At 38.1% G+C, this 16899-nt stretch overlaps 1 protein-coding gene across 1 annotated transcript; it reads left to right on the forward strand.

Moving 5' to 3' along the window:
• The first annotated feature begins 1425 nt into the window (after positions 1-1425).
• PRXL2C (peroxiredoxin like 2C) lies at positions 1426-11235 on the forward strand. The gene is made up of 6 exons (XM_015243583.3): positions 1426-1708; positions 2135-2203; positions 3175-3228; positions 3393-3498; positions 7506-7637; positions 9458-11235. Exons 1-6 carry the CDS (start codon positions 1511-1513, stop codon positions 9583-9585), a joined length of 687 nt encoding a protein of 228 aa, XP_015099069.3. The 5' UTR covers positions 1426-1510; the 3' UTR covers positions 9586-11235.
• The last annotated feature ends 5664 nt before the right edge of the window (positions 11236-16899 follow it).

The raw sequence follows: 16899 nt of genomic DNA on the forward strand, positions 1-16899 counted from the left end.
ATAGATAGAGGATTGTATTTTCTGAACCACAAATCCAGATACAAGGGTGGGTGAACTTATAATGACAAAGAACTTGGATGTTGTCTGGTTCTGCCCTGGAAGTCTTGGACACATACATGGTCACCTCCTATGGGAAATCCCAGTACATGACCTGCCGCCAAGCCTAGGGACAGCTGAGTCTCACAGAGACTGCAGAAATTCCTAAATTCCCCTATGCCTGCAGCCTGCCCCAGGAGAAACCAAGGTAGAACAAGAAACATGCGTCAAAGACGACCTGGCATGCATCTACCATAGGACTTCTACAAAGCTGATGCCAAACCATGTAATTCCATTTTCCTCATCCTTCACAATTCACCCTTTACACTTACACACACACACACACACACACACACACACACACAAACACACAGAGTCATCTCACTTGAGAGGCCTACTAAACAGCTTTAGCAAGAAAAAAAAAAAGTTTGAAAAAAGGATGTGGACTCTTGAAACACCCTAGTACACTTATAACTAGGTTTACTATACCAGCTCTTGAAAAAACAGAACTGAGGGACTCTTCTCCAGTGTTAAGAATGCTCCATTTTTTAATAGGATTGTGGATAATGGGGGGAGGATAATCAGGCAAAACTCACCTGTGGACAGATGCATAGATTCTGATGAAGTAAAATGTAACAGTAGAATCTAGCTAGTGGATATGAGTGTTCACTGTAAAAATCTTTCAACTTTTTGGGCACGTTTTAAAATTTCCATGATAAAATTCCAGCAAATTTTTAAATTTAATTTAAAAACAAAACTTAGGGAACTATATTCAATATCTTGTAATAACCTTTAATGAAAATGAATATGAAAACGAATATATGTATGTGTATGCATGACTGGGACATCATGCTGTACACTAGAAATCAACACATTGTAACTGACTATACCTCAATTTAAAAAAATTTAACTCCACACTTATCTGTACATTACACTGTATGTTAATGATACCTACCCCCACTCCCCGACAAAAAGCACTGCAGAGGGAATGGGTTAAAAACGGACTAGAAGGAAAAACAAACCTACCGGATCATAGCTATGGCTGTCCTTCGTAACTGCTTCTCTTAAACAGGACTCACTTGGGCCCAGGCGGCTACAAAAGGCAGGGGCTGCTTTCTTCCCAAGTAACTTCTTTCTCGGCTGGGACCCCTTTCTGTCTCTCTTCCTACCATGAGTGGCTGAATCAGAAAACGCGATAACGGTTCTGTACTTTCCTGCAGCATCGCGACCAGCGGAGCTGCGTACAAACCGAGACTCACCGGGAAGACGCCAAGTGCTCCCCGTCTGGGCCCCGAGCGCCCCGGGAGCCCCGGGAGCCCATCGCGCCGGGGCGGGGCTGGACGCCGCGCAGCCCCGCCCCCGTGCGCCCCGCCCCCGTGCGCCCCGCCCCCGTGCGCCCCGTTTGGCCGCATCCCAGCTCACACGGCCCGCGACCCTGCCGCAGCGAGCCCCGGGCCCGGAGGTGCAGGGCTCGATGGCCGCCCCATCCCTGACCCCGGTCACGCGGCAGGTCAGCGGCCGCGCCGCCCCAGCGCCGGTCCCGAGCGGCGCCGAGAGCGGGCAGCCCCTGGCCGCCGCCGTGGCCGAGCTGCCGGTGCTGGACGCCGCCGGCAGGCGGGTGCCGTTCGGCGCGCTGTTCCAGGAGCGCCGGGCCGTCGTGGTCTTCGTGCGGGTGAGCGCGGGCGGCGGGGGCGGCCCGGAGCGGGGGGACGTCACCCCGCAGGCTGGGACGGAGGTCGCTTCCGCGGCCTCGGCTCGGAATTCCATCGGGTGGCCCGGGAGCGGAGCCCGGGAGGCCTGGCCCTTCCCATCGTCGTCCACTAGAGGCTGCGGGAGAGCGCGCTGCTGCTCTCGCTCCGTGAACGGCAACGGACAAGCAGCCCGCCAAGCCTAGGCCGTGTTCTCCGCGAGCGAGGCGGCCTGGCAAGGACCCGGAGCGGCCTAATTCCTGAGCCCGATTGGGCGCCCCTGACACCTTTTTCTACCGGCCTTGGGTGTTGCGTTAATTAGCGTCACGGATAATGAAGTACTTGGTCCTTTCTGGACTCCGAGGTGTTGGTTGCTAACTTGTCCTCTTTGCCCATGTTGGAATTTTCAGCATTTCCTGTGTTACATCTGCAAGGAATATGTAGAAGATCTGGCCAAAATTCCCAAGAGTTTCTTGCAAGTAAGTTTTCTGAGGGTGAGCAGCAGCGTGCCCCGCTTCAGGGCGACCCCGTGAAAGCCACCTGTCGTTTTTATGAGGAGCGCAGTGGGATGGGGTGCGGTGTGCGCCTCCTCCTTAGCACAGGCACAAACCCAGTTTATCACCATGCCGCACATCTCTCCAACACCTCCAGAAGTGGGAGAGACGCTTTAGAAGTCTGTTTCTTTCCTGCTCATTTCTGCCTGATTATAAACATGCTCACCATAATAGTAATTTTGATGTTAGCAAATAACCTGCCTGTTCTCAAGTGGTGATTGATAATGACCAAAAGCAGAAATGCTAGAAATTATTGGTATTTTCTTCCTTTTATTTTTCTTATAAAAACACTCCAAATAGTTGTTCGTTATAGGGAAATACTGAAATGTCTTAAAGATGAAAATTTGTATTGTTAACGGAATGCATGTTCCACATTCCTGTGACAATCACATATGTGTGTGTTTCAGGCATATAGATGTTTCTCTCCAGGTGAGCTTTTTTTAAAAAATTATTTAATTTTCAAAAACACCTTTATCGTGGTGTGGTTCCTGTACATATTTCAGATGTACAATTTGATGAATTTTGATTGGGTAGTTTTTGTAAAACTAAGGTCTCTTTTCAGCAGACCTTCTCAACTAAGATGTGAAAGAGTAAAATTGTCTGACTAAATAGCCCTACGTTAATAGTTTTTATTCTTGTTTAACGTAGCTGTTGGGAGAAGCCTAGAGTCAATAATATCGACTATATTATTTTGAAATTCTTAACAAAAGAATCATCTGAATTAATTGAACGTTTTAGCATACATTTCTTTGCCTTGACTCACAAAATTTTGCTGTTTATACCATTCTTCTAGAAGCCTATAGGTGGCATTAGAATGGAACAAAAAAGTTGGATAGGGGAAGTTGAATGAAATGTAATTTCTAATGATATGTACACGTCCTTTTTCTCTCCTAAAGGAAGCAAATGTCACTCTTATTGTGATTGGACAGTCATCTTACCATCATATTGAGGTAAATATATAGCAAATTGGGAAGCTAACATTAAATCTGCTTCAGACAAAAATTATATTATTTGAACTGCTAAATATAAGGTAAATTTGCTAAAATTAAGTCAGGTTATCACTAGTTTTCTGTCATTTGTTTTGATAAAAATTCCAACTATTCTTTTTTTTCAGCCTTTCTGCAAACTGACTGGGTATTCTCATGAAATCTATGTTGATCCTGAGAGAGAAATTTATAAGAGATTGGGAATGAAAAGAGGTGAAGAAATTGCCTCCTCAGGTAAGACATGACATATCTCAAGTAGAAGACGCTAATGGTGTATTTCACATTTCGTACATACATATATGCACAGGGGAACAAGTGGTAAATTCATAAATTAGCCTGCTTTTTATGATTCTGGTGAGTAGTCCAGATACACCAGACTCAAAAAGATTCATTTCCCGCATGTTATGGAGTGGCAGGCTGTTTGTAAAGTACTAAATGAATGAAAAAAGCAAGTTGCAGAATGGTGTCCTTAGTATGATTCCATTTTTGTGAAAATAAAAACCATTTTCACAAACAGAAAGATCTATAGTATGTATGTGTGTGTGTATAATGAAAAATATTTTAAAAGATTTTGCAATGTTTACCCCAAGGCATGACAGTGAGAAAAGTGGCTTTTGTACTTTTTACAATGAGTAAATTTAGTTTTGCAATTAAAAGAAAAATCGTATTGCTGAAGTTAATATATTTTCATACCTCAACACCTTGGGCTTTGAATACTGTATTTTTTCACGGATGAAATCTTAGTTTTCATTTAAAGCCCAACTCAAAGAGGCTCCTAATAGCTTTTCAAGCAGAAGCAATAGTTTCCCTCATTGTATTTAATAGCACCTTGTATTTTATACTCTATTATTACACATAAGGTGGTCAAGCAGTATAGTTAGTTGAAAAGTTTGATGTCTTATTCATCTTTATGTGGTCCACATTCCCTCCCCTTAGCACAATTCTTTATAATTACTTTTAAGGGGGGAGGGTATAGCTCGAGTGGTAGAGCGCATGCTTAGTATGCACAGGGTCCTCGGTTCAGTCCCCAGTATCGCCTCTCAAAATACATAAGCAAATAAACCTAATTATCCTCCCCCCAAAAAACTAAAAAAAAGAAGAAAAAAGAGTTTATAAGCTTTAGGTAAACTATTTCTATGTGTTTTACGTAGAAAGAACTCGGCTTCTGAAATACCAAGTAAGAGAACTCAGTTCGAACTCAAATCACTTATTCTCAACCAGTGTTGAGAATGGCACCCGTGGCGCCCACTGTGTTGGATGCTCCTAGAAGGACTGTGGCAACAGACACAGCCCCTGTCGTCCCGCTGTTCATAATCTGCTCGGGGAGACAGACGCAAACAGTCGATTGCATTACAGTTTAGGGCTTGTCAAAGGGGGGGGCGTGTACTGGCAAGACCTATAATGCAGAAATGCTTAAACTGAGTATACTTAACAATACAAATATATATATATATAAGAAATACCAGTAAGACCAGAAATGCCCAGTTTTGGGAAGGCTTCTCAGAGATGGTGTTTAAGTTCACTCTTAAAAGAGTTAGCTGGGTGAAGTGAGACTGGGAATGGTGCAGCTGACAGACAGCTGGTCCAAAAGCACACAGGCATGAAAAAAATGTGCCTCTTGGGAGAAGTGCGGGTCCCCTTGTGCGGCCGGAGTCTAGGAGCCACCTGGGGGATTGGTGTGAGCCAAAGGGACAGGTTGTGGCCGATTCACACTGAGTCTGGGAACACGCCAGGGAGTTTGGATTTGTTCTGGAGGCAGTGGGGGAGCCTTACAAGTATCTGAGGTGAGGAAGTGGTCCAGGCATGTAGCCAAACGGAGCCACTGATCCTCCTGACAAGGTTGCAGTCATTGTATTGCTGGAAGGTAATGACACGATATCCGTAGAGATGCAGAGGAAGGGACAGATCGGGGAGCTACTTATGAGAGAGAGTTGACCTGAACCCTTTACTGATGCTTTTAGAGAAAGCAGCCTAAACTTTATTAAAACTAATGATGAGCTGGCATAAATACAGAGTCTGCTCATTTCTCTCTGCTCTTTTTAGTATAGGAAGTTGCAACAGTACAGATTGTGAACGTTCCTCTTCGGTTAACTGTTTTCCTGTGCTGTATAGCAGAGTCTCGGCATGTGTTGGGTCTGTTTATCATTTATCACTTGAGATATAAACTGTGAGTTTCACTTTAGTGACACCTCACCATTCACTGCCTCCATAAAGATACGGAATTGCAAAGAAAGCAGACGAATTTGAAGCAGAATCTAAGCTTGTAATTGTAAGAGTGGGTCTATTCAAATCTTGTAAGCTTCTTTGATCTGTGTTAAAAGTACTGGATTTCTAAACAGAAAATTTTAGGCTCTAACAAAATAATTTTCTAAAGTTCCTACCTGAAGCAGCATATATTCAGAATCAGTCTCAGAATAATCCCACTTGAAAATTAAGACACTGAAACTGTAGTCACTTAAAATTAATGGAACAATTAATAGAGCAAAGATTGTTTCATTCTAGGTTGTGGAATCTTCTTCAATTGAATTTTTAAAACTCCAGAAATATTAAATGACCCTTCTTCAGACATAAGGAGAAGGTTTGGATTTATGAACATTTATTTTAGACATAAAATCCTAGAGAACAGTAAACTTTAGTCCTTTTACCCACGTGTTTCACTGAATGAGGCTGTGTTTGTTTCTTGGTAAGATGAAAGTCCATTCTAATATAAATATGATAAAAATAAAATAGAATTAATTAATTAATTTAAAAATTAAAAAATAATTTTAAAGAAAGCAATCGAGGAGTTGGAGAGATGGAAGGTGTCTGGAAATATTAAATCAAGCAGGTCAAAGGCGGCAGAATCGTCAAAATAAAAAGCTAAAAGAAAGACATAAAAGGCAGAGATAAGAAAAAGGTAAGTACGAGAAAGGTAGAGACTGAATTTCTTTACTCAAAGGGAGTAGAAGTGAAGTTCTGTCCATGTGAGACAGGAAATAGAAAAACTGACAGCCAAGGAAAGATGGAGAGGTCACTGTAGTTAGTGTTGTTAGAGCTGAACCTCAGAATTCTCACAGGAGAAGGTTAGTTCTTTTGCTCTTACATTTCAAGAAGGATCTATCTATTGGGTGCCTCTCCAAGCAGCAGCTCAGGGCCACAGTAGGAAAGACCCCGGCTCCTTCCATTTTTGTGGCTTTTCCATCCTCAGCCCAAGGCTCCTAGGGATGTAGAAGGGGCGTGGAGAAATGTCTGTGGGAGGGCTTTAGGAGGTGCCCTGGAAGTGGCACACACCATTTTCCTCACTGGGTAGGGCACAGTCACATGGCCACACCAAACCGCCAGGAAGACTGGGGAGTGTCTGGCTGTGGTCCCAGAAAGAGGAAATGGGTTTTGACCAGCATGTAACAGCCCGTGCCACAATGCCTCCTGAAAAGGAGTGCTGTTACCTGTTAAGAGGCTAAACAAAATATAAATGGGGAATTAAGACCAGTGTGAGAAGTCTGCAGTTTGACATTTTTCTGTGGCAGAAAATGATCTGGGTCTGTCATCACTTCTTCCTTTAAAGCAGGATTCTCCATTCTAAGCGAAGTAAGCCAGAAAGAGAAAGAAAAATGCCATGTATTGCTTCTATGTGGAATCTTAAAAAAAGGACACAAATGAACTTATCTACAAAACAGAAACAGACTCACAGACATAGAGAACAAACTTATGGTTACCAGGGGGGCAAGGGAATGGGAGGGGATAATTTGGGAGTTCGAGATTTGCACCTCTTGGGGAGGGATGGAAATGTTAGCTATCTTGACTGTGGTAGTGGTTTCATGGGTGTGTACATCTATCAAAATTCATCAAATTGTACATCTGAAGTAGTTGACCGAATGAAATCGTCCCACAATAAAAGTGTTTAAAAAAAATAAAGCAGTCAGTTCTCAACCAGGGACAATTTTGCAACCCCCACCCAAGGGACGTTTGGCGTTGTCTGGAGACTTGTCACAGTCTGGTGAATGGTGGGTGCTGTGACATCTAGTAAGTACAGAGAGCAAGGATGAGGGCAGTCACCCTGCACATTGCACAGGACAAAGAATTATCTGGTCTAAAACATTAGGAGCGAAAGGCTGAAAAACTGTTCTTTGAAGGAAGGAAAAAAGATTAAGTTGAAAATAAGATGACAGACAAGCAAGAGATTGTTTTCTAGAAGTACTGTTATCTTAATAGCTAATCAAATATAAAACGACAGCATCTAAAGACAATATCTAATATTTCAGGACAGAGCCCCCATATAAAGTCAAATATACTCTCAGGAAGCGTTCGGAGCCTGTGGCGGGCAGTGACTGGCCCCCTTTTTGATTTCCAAGGTGATCCGGCTCAGCAAGGAGGGACGCTCATCTTAGGTCCGGGTAAGCCTCACGGCGCAGTTCGAGCGGTTTGCTTTCTTAGGGGACGCTGTTTGTCTTCACGTGCTCCTGTGTGTCTTTGATGTCTGTTTCCTGGATGGCATGTGGCCATCATTCCATGCCTGAGCGATTTCAGATATTTGGGATAGGAAAAGTTAGTGGTGGTCTGGCGGCTTGTATCTGGTTATAACACTCTTTTTAAAAAGGTCAGTGGAAATGAACATTTCCAAATCCCATTGATGGAAAACCATCAAGCGCTTTTTTTTTTTCCCCGTCAGTAGAAGAATCAATCTAGTTACTAGTATACTTGCTCAGTGTCAGACAGTGTGTCAACCCCAGGGACAGCTTATTCAATAACAGTTACTTTAAATAACTTTAAATAGCTTTATTGATCAGTTTGGGCCACCTGAAATTCCTCTGGCTTCCCTCTGCTACATGGTTCGGTGTTGGATCTCCACCGTGTTCAAGTATTGCCGTCATGGACAAACACCCGTATGATTAGTGCCCAAAAGCCGACATCACTATGTTATAAACTGATTTCTCTTGGTGGTTCTTCCTCTTTAAAACTGTCCACATTAGTGAGCACAGCTTCTAAAAAGGAGTTATAAAATTAGCATTTACTTTACTAAATTCCAAATGTCGTTAGAAGGAGGATTTTGACCAAGTATTATGACTTTTTAGCTTTTTGTTGCTAGAAAACTATAGCTAGCTAAAATCTGTCACTTTCTTTAATCATCCTTTCCCTGTCTCTCATGAATTTACACTAGTTAGACAAGCAGAAAAAAAAAAGTCTTGTTTTACTAGGATGAGTTCTGTAAATTAGTCCTGAATGACATTGAGCCATATTTCTGAATTACTTCCATCCTCACAATCATAAGGTGGTGGTTTTTTATTTTTTGGGTTTTTTTTGAGTCCCTCATCTCCAAGTTTCGGCATCATTTGAGCACACGTTCTTTCGTGTAAGAATGAACGGCACATAGAGAATGTCATTTGTGTGCCAAGCTGGGAACATACTTGATAAGGAGAATATTTTGATTCTACCCTTTGGAAAAATTGTACCTCCTTTAAGGGAAGAGCTGGGTGTACTTATTTATACAGATCTATTATCATAGTTAACCCCGTATTTCGTTTTGCATTATTTGATAATAAGCCAGCCTATATTAAGTCTACAGTGATTATTGTAGACATCAGATAAATATAATACAGAAAACATGCCTCTTATAATATTTACTTAATTTAATGTTTTCAGTTAAAATTCTGATCTTGAGTTAGAACCTTAGCTTATAAATTATGACGATTTTATTTGAACAGATAAAAGGATTGTGAACATCTAAGTGTACTGTAACACTGTCTTAATGCCCTTAGCTTTCAGCCTGTTTTGGTCTATGCTTATAATGCAGGTGGCCTATTAAATCAGTATCTGGGAGTGAATTGTTTTAAGGACACGATTTAGTCCATTATCACGTGTAAGAAGCAGATGTGATTTTCCGGCTTGATATCTACATTAGTTCCATATTCTGCTGGTCTGTTTGACAGGACATTTTATTTAATTATATTTAATAAAACCTTACAGACGGCTATAATTTAAGAATCTTTCGCCTTGGATCTCATAAAACATTAAGTATCACCCTTATTTAACCATAATTTTTGTCATACTTTATGACCTTAATTAAAAATTATGTCGTTATATAGAGAACTCAGCTAATTAATTTTTCCCTTTGGGCTAATTACAACTTGAATTGCTTCCTTGATTCTAGGAAGCAATAACTCCAGTGACTAACACTGTGTGTCAACCTCTGCCTTGTATTCTCATTCTCTCCTAGGTAACAGCATCCATTTTATACACCGTGATAGAAACAGGCTGGACCACAAACCCATCAACTCTGTTTTACAGCTTGTAGGAGTTCCACACGTGGACTTTACAGGCAGACCTCCAGTTATCCACGTGTGACGTTACAGACTCGGTCACTTTCAGACGGACCCTGGGGTATGATCTGAAGCGTCAGCATGTAGTATCCTTGCGCAGGGCCTAATTTGTTGACTCCTCTCAGCCTTTGAGGAGTAATGAAAACATAAAGACATTATGTACCACAAGTTGAGTAGCAGGCTGAGAGGCATCAGTGGTCAACAATGTGATACAGATTTATAATTTCATGGCTTTTAATATTTTATTTTGTATAAAACCTTTTGTAAAAAAAATCAAATTGTATTTATACAAGATAAAACTTTAAAAAGCTATAAAATTTAAATGTCTTTATTTTACATTATGGTATAACCATTCAATGAAAATCTTTTTGGGCTGTTAAAATTATGAAGAACATATAAGGGGAGGGGAAAGCAACGCAAAACCATTTTTATCCATTTAGAAAAGCAAGATGTGAAATTCTGTAAACAATATAATCACATTTTTGTATGTATATGTTTATATTTTTGTATGCTTAGAAAGACGGGAAGTAATTCATACACCAGAATATCTTGCCAGTAGGTATCGCCAGGTGGGAGGACTGCGGGTGTTTGTATATTTCCCAGCTATTCTGTAATGATCATGATCTATCATTTTGGCCAGGAAAAGATCTTTAAAAATTACATGAAGTTTATATTCCTACACAGCAAGCTCTACAAAGCTGCAGTTCTATGGGCTGCAGTCCTCAGGTTTCTACCCTAATTGCCTTCCTCAGAGGAAATTCAGACCCAGCCTTCACAGAGCCAGTGTTCACACCTGTACCCCACACCCACTCTCCATTCCACTGGGATTTTGTCTTTGGTGGGTGTGGTAAAAGGAGAAAAGTATGTTTTATATATTTAAGATATTTTTTAAAAATATGATCGGTATACTTTTTGAAAGGAGATTTTAAGAATTGTTTAAACTAAAAAAAGACTTTGTAATTTAAATGTACACGTAGTTTGGCTGTATATTCCTAGACAGCTTTCTTACCCCCAAAACTGCTTTTATTTAGTGGGACTGTTGTCATCTTTTATTTTCTAGAATCTTAATATGTTTAGTTGGTAAGCATCCCAGAAATTCTGATAAAACATACAGCAAGATTAAAATATTGGTAATTATTAGCAAGTATAATGCTGCTTTGAACTTGTAATATCTTTATATCAAGCAGATGAAGTCATATACAAAATATATATTTAAAGTGTCCAAATATTTGAATGTATTTTCATGTGTATATTCACGGAAAATCATGTTTTTAATCAATAAAAATGAAATATCTCATAAAATTTCGTTAACGAAATTTTGTGCTATTTTCTTACAGTCAGGAAAGATTGGTGGCAAGATTCCTTTGCTGATTTTAGGCTTAAAACTGCTGAGTCATAGCTAATACAAAATTTACTTATTTATAAATGTACACCACACTTTTCTAAGATACATAAATGTCCTTTATGTGGTTTCAGGAAGGGAACAGTTACATAAATAAGTACAGTGGTAAACTGCCTACCCAAACAAATATATTTAATATAAAAATTACTTATAGTAAGTGCTATGAAATGTACAAACATGCTCCATATGAAATAACGTACTGGACTAAAAATTCTGAAAAACCTTTCTATGATAAATATTTGGAAATACTGATAAAAGGCTAATAACATCTAACACTTTGATGGTGGTAATTATTTGCCAGATACTATTCCATTAGCCCTGTGGAACTGACATTACTATCAGTATTATCAGCTCCATTTTACAGAGAAGAAACATCTATTTTTAAACTTGAGCTTACAAGAAAGTGAGGAAACTCCACAAGGGCCAGACAGAAGCAGAAATCAGGCTGATGACCGTGCATGGAAGCTGGGGGCTGTCCCCTTCCCAGGATTCAGAGAAGGCTATTCCTTGGCCAACTCAAAGACCTTATATAGTAGAGTTAAAACTAAGACCACTGCATGAAGTACCACCTGAGACCTGGGACTTCTGAGGGCAAAAACAGTGTAAGAATGGGCTCCAGTCAATCCATCTATAGACCAAGGAGCCCAGTGAGGACCTGTGTTATAAGGCTTCTGCCGTGAACCTTTGTGGAAAAAAGAATTTTGATAAAATGTAAGTGCATGCTTAATTTTAAAAAAATCAAATATTTTTGTTTATCAAGAAGATTCATGATGAACTAGGAGACGGCATAAAATGTCTGTTCAGGTTACCATCCACCACGGGAGGTCACAGTGATAACACTGACCACGTGAAAGCTGGAAGACAAACTGTGTAAAGGTTAAGACTTATTTTAAGAAGCGTGTTCCAGAAGATGATTTAAAACCATGCAGCCGCAGAAGGTGGCACATTTACACGTCATTCTGTGAAGAATGAGTTTTCGTTTAGATCAGAGTTCTTGTAAATTAATTTCACTCATCAATTCTGAGTTTTCTTGTGTACTTTTAAAAAGTGAAAAGGTGGCTCTTCACAGTGGCTCTGTTAGCAGAAAGCTCTGAAAACAGTTACAGGATGCCAATTTTATATCAGCATTATTAGATGTTTGAAATAGAAAACCAGATAAACTCACTCCTTAAAAAGAAGCTAAAAAAATTTTTTTTAAAATCCAGTTTACAAATCAAGGCAAAACTTTTAGAAGTTCATTCTCTCAAAGGTGAAATATCTCACAGTATGGTGAATGCTACTCCAAATTCAGATTACATCTCGACAATGAAGAAAATGATTTGTTTCTGTGGTGACAATATTGGGATGAATATATATTTTGATAAAAATAATGTTCATATGAAATTTAAAAACCTTTAGGGCAGAAGTGGTTTGAAATTTGTTGTGATGTACACATAATTCATAATTGGCTCCAAACAAGCTGTCAGTTGAAATGGAGATTGAAGTTGTTAAAATTTACCAATTAAAAAAATGTTTATTGTGGTAAAATATACATGACGTTAAATTTACAATTTAACCATTATTTGGGGATTTTAAATATGCATAACATAAGGGTTTTTTTAACCATTTTTAAGCATTAACTGCCACTGGGTTCAATCCCCAGTACCTCCATATGTATGACTGGGACACTGGGCTATACACCAGAAACTGACACATTGTAACTGACTGCACTTCAATTAAAAAAATAAATTAATAAATAAAAACCCAATTACCTCTCCCCCAAATAAAATAATAAATAAAAATAAAAATGTGAAATTATTTTTAAAAAAGAAGAAAGCTAAACAAAATAAATAATTAAAAGCTCAAATAGGATAAAAGGTTTAATTTTTAAATTCTGTAACTCTGCTTTACAATTTCTGAACTTATGATAGAGCTCCTATTCTTTTTTTATCTTTTTTTAACATTTTTATTGATTTATAATCATTTTACAATGTTGTGTCAAATTCCAGTGTTCAGCACAATTTTTCAGTCATTCATGGACATATACACACTCATTGTCACATTTTTTTCTCTCTGAGTTATCATAACATTTTGTGTATATTTCCCTGTGCTATACAGTGTAGAGCTCCTATTCTTAATTGGGTAAAACTGATATCTTCATCAGAAAGGAATGAAATTTTTAAAAAGAAAAAAAGGAATAAAATGGCCTGTGATTTTATAGCATCAAAATTTGGTGAAACATTCAAAAAAGTGGAGAATTTATTTGGTGAATTTCATCTTGTAAAAATTATGTGTTAAAGGAAAGCACTCTGAGTGGAAGCAAAATACAGTATCTGAAGAATGTTGAAATAGTTGTTTTTTATATGAAAGAAACTGATTTGAAAATGCCCTTCGTTTAACAAAACTTGTCCTGAGCTGACCAGGTACCTTAGTACCTGCAGAGATAGAATATTCTCAACTGGAAGTGTGGACAGAATAAGAATCAAATGAAGAAGACTACAACTTCAAGTCATTTAACTATAAAATATAACTTTGAGGTTGCAGAGAATTTTATATACAAATTAAAAAAAAACATTGAAAAATACAGTTTTCATAAAAATACCAATGACATGGCATTAGAGACATTAGAAATGGACTCAAGTATATAAATACGGGTTAAGCATAATTATTTGACTTACATTTTTTTAAAGTTCAGATAATCAATATAAAAAATTTCAAAATGGTTAGAAATCTTTTTAAATAGTCTGAGTAGAATATTATAGTTCCCTTCATACAGAAACAATTGTTAGTCAATTAGTATTTCAAGAAATTATGTAATTATTGTCTTTTTTTAATCTCAAATGTTCTGGTTTGGACTGTAAATTATATGGTCATCTTGGTGATCAGCTTCATTGATGGATAAAGCAAGTAAAATAAATAAAATAATAATTAAGGATAAAAATCAGTTGGGAGAGTAGCTCAAGTGGTAGAGCAAATGCTTAGCATGCACAAGGTCCTGGGTTCAATCCCCAGGACTGCTATTAAAATAAATAAGTAAGTAAAAAACCTCATTACCTCCCCTCTCCAAATAAAAATGTTTTTAAAAACGATAAAGAGTAGTTGAACAACAGACATAAGCTTGATATAATGAGCAAATCAGAACAATAATTAAAAACATATCCTCAAGAATATAAAACATTAACCATATATTATCCCTTAAACTAAATCTCAATATATTTCAGACCCACGTTCATACAGACCATGTTTTCTTACCACACTGCAGTTTCATTGTCTGATTACTGCTAATATTGGACATTACACCAGAGTTCTAGCCAGTGCAAAACCACAATAAAACAAACAAAAAGTGTAAGAATTAGAAAAGAATGGAAACTTATTTGTCACATATGCCATAACTGTCTACATAGAAAACCAAAAAGAAGCTAGAGACAAATTCTTAGAATTAATAACATAAGTTGCTGAATATATCAATATTCAAAATTCAACTGCATTTCTACATACCCTTAATAAATAGAAAACCTAATTTAAAAATCTTTTGTAAGAGGAATAAAACTTAAGAGAAACCCAGGAATAAATCTAATGTGTTAAACTTGAGAAAATCATACAACTTTACTAAAGAAATATTTATAAGACCTGATAAATGTAGATATATATTGATAAAGACAAATTCTCATTATCCTAAAAATGTTAGTTGTTCCCAAATTGACCTAACAGAATTCTTACAGAATTGTTCATGGAACTTGAAATGTTGTTTCTAAAATTTACGTAGAAGGGGAGGGTATAGCTCATGTTTAGGATGCATGAGGTCCTGGGTTCAATCCCCAGTACCTCCTCTAAAAATAAGTAAGTGAACCTAATTAGCTCCCCCGCCCCCCCAAAAATTTTTTTATTAAATTTATATAGAAGAGCAAAAAGTCAAGAACAGTTAAAACATTCCTGAAGCACAAGAGGCATGAAGTTCTATGTGATGTCAAAATGCAGAATACAGCCATAGTAATTAAGATGGCGTAGAATTGACAAGATACAGATACACACAGAATAGAGAGCCCAGAAACCAACATACACATATGTAGACACTTGATACATGACCAAGTCCATGCTGCAGATAACTGGATAAAGGATAGAGTATTAATAAATAAATCGTGTTGGGATATTTGATTACCATAGGATAAGATAAATGCCCTAGTGCAATATTTGTGAGCCACTGTTTTTTCAAGTGACTATTATTTCCAGCTAAATCGAATTCTCTTCCATAGAGATTCCTAATTCACACCAAACACACAAACCCGACAAGAATTAAAGACCTAATGGTGGAAAACAAAATGTTTCTATGTTTATTTCCTGTAGGAGAATGTGTTTTTGAAATTCGGGTAGGAAAGAAATCTTTAAATAAGATTTAAAGAAAGCATGCTAAAATCATAAAGATTGAGACTTTCAATCAAATAAAAATCTTCTCATTCATCAATGGACAGCAAAAAAAAAAAAAAAAAAGAAATTGGGAACAGATATATGCCATGCATTTGACAACAAAAAATGGTTAACATCAAGAATACATCAGAACGTCTACAGATCAATTTTTAAACAAGATAAACAACGTAATAGAAAAGAGATCAACAGTGCACAAGTTCATCCTCCCTTATGACACCAGGGGGGTCCCAAAACATACTGAGGTTGGATAATTTGTTAAAAAGACAGGATTCACTGAAAGCTGTTCTATTCACAGTTACAGTTTACCATAGGGAAAGGATTAAAATCAATAGGACTTAAAAATCTTTAAAATATTAAAATGAGCCAAGGCAAAAAGCACGTAGGGCGGAGTCTGGGAAAGTACCAAATGCAGAACTTCCAGTTGCCCTCTCCCCTTGGACTCAGGACAGGGTTACTTTCCTGGCATCGATGAGTGACCGTATGCATGGGTACCACTAACCAGGAAAGCTCATGTAAGCCGGTACCCAGAGTCTTTACTGGGGCTCCATGGTCAACGCCCACATGGCTGGCCTCAGTCTACAGCCCCTTTGGAGGTTAAGCTGATACCACATGACTCAAAACTTCTACTATAAGTTGCATTTTTAAAAATTGAATAAATCTGACATATAACATTGTGTAAATGTAAGGTGTACAAATGTGTTACTTTGATACATATATATTATAATATGATTGCAGTTGTAGCAAAATTTATATTACATATTATAGACAGTACAGTACTGTTATCTATATTCCTTATACTGTGTATTAGATCTCAATTGCTTACTTACCACTTGTTGCACGTTTGTACCTTTAAACAACATCAATCTTATCCCCCCACCTCTCATGCCCTGGTAATCACCATTTATTCTTGGTTTTCTTTAATTTTTTAATGAGTTTGACTATTTTAGATTCCACATCCAAGAGATATACAGTACTTGTCTTTCTCTGTCTGACTTATCTCAGTTAGCACGATGTGCTCAAGGTCCATTTGTGTTGTCACAGATGGCAGGATAACCTCCTTTCTCATGACTGAGTAATATTCCATTGTGTGTATGTATGTGTGTGTGTGTATCTTTCTTATCCATTCATTGGTTGTTGGGCACTTAGGTTGTTTTCACATTTTGGCAATTGTGACTAATGCTGCATATATCTCTTCAAAATCCTGTTTTAATTTCCTTTACCCAGAAGTGAAATTACTGGATTGCACGGTAGATCTATTTTTAATTTTTCATTTCCCATAGTGGTTTGGCCATAAATTACATTGCTAATCATATCATGAGTCTATCTGGTACGACCCAAGGCTCCCAGGCAAACAAAAACACTCCTGTCAGGCATTCCAAGGGCTTAGAAGTTGAGAGAGCAAAGGCCAGACCTCTATGTGGGAAAGACCATGTTCTTTACTATACAACCACCAATTCATAGGGAAAAAAAAAACCTTTGAAAAGTGTATTGAACCTCACTAGCCATTAAGGACTTGCAACTTAAAACTACTAT

Source organism: Vicugna pacos, chromosome 4, assembly GCF_048564905.1.
Source record: "Vicugna pacos chromosome 4, VicPac4, whole genome shotgun sequence".
NCBI lineage: Eukaryota > Metazoa > Chordata > Mammalia > Artiodactyla > Camelidae > Vicugna > Vicugna pacos.